At 41.9% G+C, this 8,708-nt stretch overlaps 1 protein-coding gene across 1 annotated transcript; it reads left to right on the top strand.

Moving 5' to 3' along the window:
* Positions 1-3,669: 3,669 nt before the first annotated feature.
* LOC311050402 (alpha-(1,3)-fucosyltransferase 4-like) lies at positions 3,670-7,373 on the top strand. The gene is made up of 2 exons (XM_084064475.1): positions 3,670-3,780; positions 4,120-7,373. The coding sequence occupies exon 2, from the start codon at positions 4,165-4,167 to the stop codon at positions 5,341-5,343; it is 1,179 nt and encodes a 392-aa protein (XP_083920601.1). The 5' UTR covers positions 3,670-3,780; positions 4,120-4,164; the 3' UTR covers positions 5,344-7,373.
* The last annotated feature ends 1,335 nt before the right edge of the window (positions 7,374-8,708 follow it).

An 8,708-nucleotide genomic window follows, 5' to 3' on the forward strand; every position in this document is an offset into this window, starting at 1 on the left:
GGATGGAAACAAAGATAAAAGTCCAGCTTCATGTGTGTTGTCTTTGTTTGTAAGATGAATGATGGTGAACTACAAGACACACTATATCACTACGTTATAGTTTGACTGTATTACACTTTGTTTCAGACTAAAAACACTTTCATCTTTTAGAAGAAAGGAATACATTAAAACTCTGAGAGTGTTTAAGTAGACCCAAATCCATTTGTATTTTATTGTGAAATACTACAATGAATACATTGCTATTTGGCATAAAAAATAAGAAAACTCTGACACATAACGTGTGGGCGTCCAGGCATGTACAGTATGTATCTATATAACTTAGGATGACATAAGATCACAATGTTCTGTTTTTAATTCATGCACGTCACCCACGGGGAGGACAGTAAAATGATTGGCTCAAAATAGAACGGTTGAGATGAAAGAGGGAATAAATAATGCAGAAAGAATACAAAGCCTCTTATGGGGATAACTATTCACAAACATGCACTCACGCGAGCACACACACACACACACACACACACACACACACACACACACACACACACACACACACACACACACACACACACACACACACACACACACACACACACACGGCTTTTCCTCTGAAGAGAAGAAGGGAGAATAGATGTTACAGGAAAGGAGGAGGACCCCCATGGAGATACACAAGCTTCTTGCTTCATCTTGTCCCACCTCGGCTCTTCTACCACCTTTTCTTCCTCACGCAGGGAACCACAGGGACTGTCATTCATGACACACTCCATATCTGTGGTGAGAAATATGTTTTCCCATTGTTCTTTTTCAGGCCACCAGAGCTCAGACACAACACAGAGCAGGATTGTCAACCTCCCTCTCTCATCATTCTTTAATAAGATAAAATAAGATAAACTTTCATTGATCCCCGGAGGGAAATTCAGGTGTCATAGCAGCAACAGCTCATGAGAATGAAACACAGGATAGGTACAGTTAAGAAGAGCAAGAGTTAAAAACCAACCTAAAATCAAGATATCTGCACTGGATCGCCGAATGAGTGAACATCTGTACAGTCTATCAATAAATACATACAGTATGTACAATGAATATATGAATCAATATACATCTATTGCCAGTGAAATTATGAATTAATATGGTATGTTTAGTCTATCAAAAATTAGTAGTTTATCAGCACATGAATATGTTCAGCCAGATCAAATATCAATATGCATGAAGTAATTATGTACACACTATCAAGAATATAGCAATGGATATGTGTACAGTCTATCAATAACAGTGAAAAAAAAATAATGAATGTATGCCCATATTATGGTCTGTCAAGAGACCTTTAGCCTCGATCTCCAGGCTTTTATGTTTTAGTTTTGACAGTGAGTATCTGGATGAATATCTTAATCTTTGTATATAATTATGTCTATTAATAGTCTATAAATGCATATAAGTCTCTCAACAGTTTCTCAACAGTTATCCTTAACAAGCATCTATAAGGTTTTGCAATGTACATTCTAATAGTCCACGTGAAAGTGTGCTGCAGAGATCATGCAGTCAAAAATCAGTAACAGACTTAGTGGAGGTCTTAGTGGAGGTCAAGCTTGTGAAGTCTGATGGCTACTGGGGGCAAAAACTGTCCACGTTCTTTATAGTGTGTCGAGGAGGGATGAGTCAGTGGCTCCTCATCTTCACAGAAGGGATGTGAGAGGTTCTCCAGGATAGCATTCAGGATCCTCCTCATCCTCCCCTCCACAGCCACCTCCAGATTGTCCAGTTCATCTCTTACTATATGGAGATAGCTTTCCCCAACAGCGTCATGAGTCTTGATCATATCCTTCCAGAAATGTTTTATCTGATTCTGAACAATCGATGATTTATTAAGAATAAATATATCTGCGTGTGCTTCTTTAGTTTTTTAATTATGCTGCCGTTCCTACTGTAGATAGGCTATAAAGTGGGGTCCTTTTGATAGAAAAAACCTAGAACACACCACTGGATTGATTGATTAAATACTGTATTAGCAGTTTGCAAAAAAAAGCACAGGAAAGTACATTTCAATAAAGGTCTGCTAAGAGGATTAAACCCATGCAGAAAGCGCTATGCCTTGTTTCCATTGGGATCCTGTGTACTCAATTCATCGAAACATTTAATGACAGACAGATATACTATGCGTTTCCATGGGGTACCGGAAAAACTGTTTAATTTCACTGCTATTTCCACTGGCTAGAAGTTAACCCGATATACTGTATAATAATGACTATTCAGATCAGAGGTTTCACTCTCTCCACTGTTATCAAGCCACTTAAAGAATACAGTTCTAGAATAGAATTATGTAATAAGTAACAACACAAATCGTATTGTATGGGGGTCCCTGGCACTAAATCTTTTCAAATCAGGGTCCTCTGCCTGTTAAGCATGAATTTGAAGGTCCGAGACCATGAAAATGTTTGAGAAACACTGATTTAGATCACTGTCCAAATATGGCTCATTTATCAATATGGTTAAACGTTATGATAATTCTGGGTCAAAATGTATCTAATTAACAAACATTCATGCTTAAGCATATGAAAGACTTGGCCACTGGGCGTTGTCTAGTTTGCAACTGAAATGTTTATTCATCACATAAAAAATGCAATACTTGAGATTAGGCTAGAGTCCCAGTATGCCACTTCTCCGCATTGTGAACTTGGCAGACCAGCGTTGTGCTTGTGTAGGGAGACACCTAGTGGACATTGATCTAAGTGTTGTAGGCTATAAATGAGGTTTAGGAGGGGACTTGCCCAGCCTCTAACTTGACATGATGTAGTAGCCTATTACTACAGAATTCAAAATGGAACATATTTTTGTTATGCATATGAGCTTATCGGCTAATAGACCAAAGGGCACTCTTTTTATTCCACAAAATGGCTTGGCCTCTGGCCCCCAGCCAAAATAAAGAACCATACGCTTGAATGTGTTATTTAAATGCCCCATTAATAAAGTAACGAAAAATAATTTAAAGTAGCCTACTACGCCCATCAATCCGACCTGTCGAATAATGTTGCTGCTTGTCCAGTGGTGTAAAGTAACCAAGTACATTTACTCAAGTACTGTAAATTGTAAAATGTTTAGGTATTTTTTACTTTACTGTGTAAAAAAGTATTTCCAATTTTCAGTACTTTTACTTCTACTCCATACCTCTCAGAGGCCAATATTATACTTTTACTCCACTACAATTATTGGAAAACTTTATTTACTTTGTAGGTTTTGATTATTATTACAAAACATACTATACCCACTTGTGAGCTTGTAGATCTGCCATTTTCAAAATAATGTTATACAATATGCATTTGAAAACTTGTGAGATGGGCCATTCTACATAATGAGTGGGCCTACTTTCTACTTTTGGTACATTTTGAAATACTGTTTTACTTTTACTCAAGTAAATTTAGAATTTCGGACTTTTACTTGAGTGTTTCTAGTCTACATTGCAGTATTGATACTTTTACTTGAGTAAAAAAATACTTTTCCCACCACTGTGCTTGTCTAAAGTTCGCGTATAATGCAATCGGATATAGGCTAGGCCGCTAGGCTACTTGCTCTGGAGGACCAAGGTGTTTACTCAACCTGAAAGAGCCTCAGAGAGCGACCGACAGTCAGCCAGCCCGAGCCAGCCTCACAAAGGCCCCATTCAACGGTAACGGGAACCCAGAGCAGCGCTGCCACGTCAAATGTTTGAGAAGTGTGTTTTTGTGTTTGTGCCTCGGACGACAGCGGACACCACACTGACTTTAAATGACTTAACTCAGAACAATGCAGGTAAAAACCAGGACACAGTCCTATTGTTGGTTACTAAGGTCACCTGCGTATTATCAGCACTTGTTCTTATCTTACACAGGCCTACCAGAACAATAGCAGGAGGAAGCTAAGTAAAGTGGACGGGCAGGTTTCAGAAGGGACTGGGAGCAACAGTTGGGCTGCTATCATCCTCATTTTGAACCGACCATGTGAAAGGAATAAGGATTGAACTGTGTTTTCAAAGCTGAGGGAAACGGAACGGCTGATTTATGGGAGTTCAGGTTAGACTAGCTGTGAAGACCTGGCGAAGTAACTGGAAGAACTACCTAGGCTCCTGTGGATGATTTCTGAGAGTTAAAGGTTTAGTGAGAGCTGGTGAAGGAATTGGAAGAACCACAGGCTCCGATGGAATGTGGCACTCAATGGAAACTAGGACGCTCACCACTTGCAACACGCGGAGCTGTCAAGAGCGCCAGTGTGACCCGGCTGAAATCCCACGCTGTGTGTTTGAAAACACCGTGCTCCTGGATGACTGTGGGAACTGTGGGTTTTCTGTTCTTCTTGACGGTTTGTCTCCTCTATCTACCAGATCCGTTGTCTCAGATATATATCTCTACTACTACCAGTGGGGAGCCCAGCCCGGTGACGCTCCTGATCTGGACGCATCCTTTCAGCAGGTACCACAAACTCCCAGACTGCGAGGCGCGCTACCAGATCCGCGGATGCACGTTGACTGACGACTGGCGCGCGTACCCGCAGGCGGACGCCGTGATCATCCATCACCGGGAAATTGCAACCAACGTGTGTGAGGTCCCACCGGATCCACGCCCCCATGCGCAAAAATGGATCTGGATGAACTTCGAGTCCCCCGTCCACACACCCAGACTATGGCGGTTTGAGGGAGTTTTTAATCTAACCATGAGCTACCGGGCTGACTCAGACATCTTCCTGCCCTATGGGTACCTGATCCCTCTTCCAGTTAGGCCACTGGGTCTTATGCATGTTAATGTCCTCCATCATGGGCCTTTACGTCCACATCACCCCAGACCCCGTCTTGTGGCCTGGGTCATCAGCAACTGGTCAGAGTCTCAAGCCCGTGTGGCATTCTACTACCAGCTCAGCCGTTATGTCCACGTGGATGTATTTGGGGGTGCCGGACGCCCATTACCTGAAGACAGTGGGACAAATAGTGTGGTGCAGCTGGTCCAACGGTACCAGTTCTACCTGGCACTGGAGAACTCTGCTCACACGGACTACATCACAGAGAAGGTGTGGAATGCCGTTCTGGCTGGAGCAGTCCCGGTGGTGCTGGGTCCATCCAGGGAGAACTATGAACGCTTTCTGCCTCCAGAGGCTTTCATCCATGTGGATGACTTTCCCACGGTCCGAAGACTGGCCCAGTACCTGTTGCTGCTGAGACGCAACCCAGACCGGTTGCAATACCACTTGGATTGGCGGAGGAGTTACGCTGTCCACCAGCCCACTTTCTGGTCTGAACACTACTGCACAGCCTGTCGAGCTGTAAGGAACGCCAAAGGCAGGACTGATGTGGTCACAGACCTTACAGGTTGGTTTCGCTCTTGAAGTGTCCTGACCCCTACAACACCAAAGGAAAATGGTAACACTCACTAAGTGATGAAAGCCATGAGGTGATTTGTTGACTACACTAGGCCTACTACAGCTCAGAGGAAAAGTGAAGGGACATGCTTTAATCACTCCCTGGAGACAATGTGATTGTTATATATTATTTATTGAAACTTTATTTGTCTGCAATACAGTAACTGAGAATACTTTCTAGGTGTGTGTGTGTGTGTGTGTGTGTGTGTGTGTGTGTGTGTGTGTGTGTGTGTGTGTGTGTGTGTGTGTGTGTGTGTGTGTGTGTGTGTGCGCGCACGCGCGCGTGCGTGTGTGTGTGGTCTTTCTTGGTTGAATAATCTGTGCGTGTGTGGTCTTTCTTGGTTGAATAATCTGAGGGATCATATTTTCATTTTGGGTGGGTAAAAAGAGACCTCTCAAAAGACCTACTGTATAAAAAAGGCAAGCAGAGTTATTCGGAATGCAAGTTCAGTCACGAAACTACCTGGCTTAAGCTAATTGGACCAGTCTAGTGTGCCTTTAATACAAGCAAATCAATCATTCACACACCCTAATATCAAGCCTTTACATGGTGTAGTCAACCATTGTTATCTCACTGTCAAGCTGCTGTCCTGCTGTTGCTCTGTGTATCATCAGAGTGTTGCTGCTTTATTGACCACACCTGCTTAGATCTGCTTTTATAGCTAGTACAGTATGTATCATTGGAGGACTATATTACTCATGAGCATAGTCTATGCACATAACTGCTGCAGAGAGCCATAAAAGCATATCTAGTCCGCCAAAACCAAACCTATTGCCATGTTATAAACATCAATAAACATCAATAAACCAATACATTATATCAGTAAGTGAGTTGTCTTGGTTGAACTATGTTAATCAGTGCATTGGCCACCCTGCCTCTGTTTATGCTATAAACCTAGGATATTCTTGCTCAGAGGGGTCGAACTGAATGATTATGAGGCCCACGCCTCATTATAGTTTACATGCACTTATGAAACATATTGACCACCAAACAATCAAACAACTATTTCCTATTTTATAGATCTTGCAAAAGAGAGGGAGAGAGAAAGAGGGAGAGAGATGTGTTTTGATAAAGGTTTTAGAAGTAGGCTAACTATTATGTTACTTGATATGACACATAAGCAAGCAATAATCCATCTCATTCAAATGTATACCTCTGTTAGTTACATGACACCGAGTTAACACCTCACACTGTCAAAGGAGACCTTACCCCCGGAACAGGGGCATGAAATTACGGTTCCTCACACTTGAGCCAATTCCCCAACAGCTGTTAAAAATGTTGAAGACACACACAATAGTTGAAGTGACCCACAATATTGTTCTCAGAGGACCAGAATAGTTCCCCAATGTAGGCTTATTATTTAATCCATGCACTATATAGTCCGTGAGCCAGCCCAGTAGGGTTGGTTGGTACCATCTGAGGGGAATAATGCTCATAGTGGTTTTTGGCCAGGTATACATCTCTAGAGTTAGAAAATAGTGATAGTATTGCACCAGTGGTAGCTATAATGTGTGCTCTCTTGCCTTACTATAACACTACCAGAAAATGAGATGGGTCAATCCCCTATATGAAAATAATATTACTTACTGATTAGGGATAGTGGGGATAGTGAATGCGTTTGGCACAAGGTGAAAGTGAGAAAGTGAATGTGTTAGCGATTTTGCCAGCCATAGAGGTGCTTTGCATGTAAACAATTGCTGGTGAAAAGCTGCTGCAAATATGTAATGGTAAAATACATGCTATAACTTACTCACCTATATTATATTTGATTTATTTAATGTCATAATACATTTCCTTATGCAATGCTATCACATATTTTCGAGCACTAGGGGTGCGTGTATACCTTTCCAAAAATCACCATGAGAATTATTCCCCCCAGATGGTGCCGGTGGTGGCCTAAATTTCAGGATAATTGATTCTTACTATTTACTCTGTCAAGAATGAATGAATGAGTTAGGGATTTTGCCAGCCATAGAGGTGCTTTGCATAAAAAACTGCGGGTGAAAAAAGCACCTATACTGCAAAGGTGATATTCATGTATGTAATTAACCCTTAACCCTTAACCCATTCAATACGGGAAAGCATCAGTGTCATTTTAGACTAGCTATATAGCAACATACGTTTTTCAGAGAAGTGTTAGGATTTAGAAGGCATTTGTAGAATGCATTACTTACACACACTTACATTAGTTTAGTTTATTGAATGTCATAATTAATTTCCCTAGAATCTATGTACAGTATGTAATCCTGGTATTAGGTTATTTACAGAGGAAACCTTTGTGTAACATCTTTAAAACAGAAGTACATCTTGTGTAATGTATAGTCACTATGTTGTCACTGTCGCACAGTAATAGAGAACATATAGTCTGAGCTATGCCCACCGTTTTTCAAAAAGAGAGGGTCAATAATAAGAGAGTATCATCAGTTTGAAGTAGAATGCTTCGGTATATGTACAGGTATAGGCTAAATTTGAAATGTGTGTTTTGGCATGGGGTTATAAATGGTTTGATATCACACAGAAAGCTGCCACCGCTGCAATATTATCCCATATTTTCTAGCGCCAGGGGTGTATACCTTCCCAAAAATCACTATGAGAATTATTCCCCACAGATGGTAAATTTGGGGTCCTAGCTTACAGACTACATGAAGGAGGGATGGAACCGGCATGATAGTCGATTTGTCCCACTTACTGTCGATCAACTCCTTGCAACTACTTGCAACCATTATCCCCAAAGCCACTGGTCTTCAACTGGTCACACCAGACCGCTGCAATCTCTTGCAACTGGTTGCAAGTTGCGACTAGTTGCATTGGTGTAGACTGGCCTCAACATCTTTCATGAATATGTTGCCACTGCCAGTAATAGATGAAAGCTCTTGAGTTGCTCATTTTAACAACTTTTCAGAAAAACATATTGTCTGAGCTATATGCCCACCATTTTTCAAAGAGAGAGGGTCTATAATAGCCCTGGCCTTACCCAAGGCTGTGTAAGTCGTGTGTTGCAGCCGTCAGAATCTGAAAGTGGCTCTGGACAACCGGATCTCTGTATCTGTCAGTCCTTGTCCCTTTTATTCCTGTATATGGAGATCGCTGATGTCATCATTATATGCCCATATATGGGCATGCCCCTTTTGTGCCCATAATATGGAGTTGACTGATTTGTTTGCGCCTGATGCCATGAGCCATGAGTGACATGGCCATGGCCATGAGTGACATGAGCGTGACGACGTGATCCGCCTGCACACCCACCCATCCTCCCTTAAGCCATTTTTTTGGGGCGGTGTGGGGTTGGGACATTGACATTAAGTGGGGTTGGGACATTGACATTTGCTGC

Source organism: Gymnoscopelus microlampas, assembly GCF_963454915.1.
Source record: "Gymnoscopelus microlampas genome assembly, chromosome: 8".
Classification (NCBI taxonomy): domain Eukaryota; kingdom Metazoa; phylum Chordata; class Actinopteri; order Myctophiformes; family Myctophidae; genus Gymnoscopelus; species Gymnoscopelus microlampas.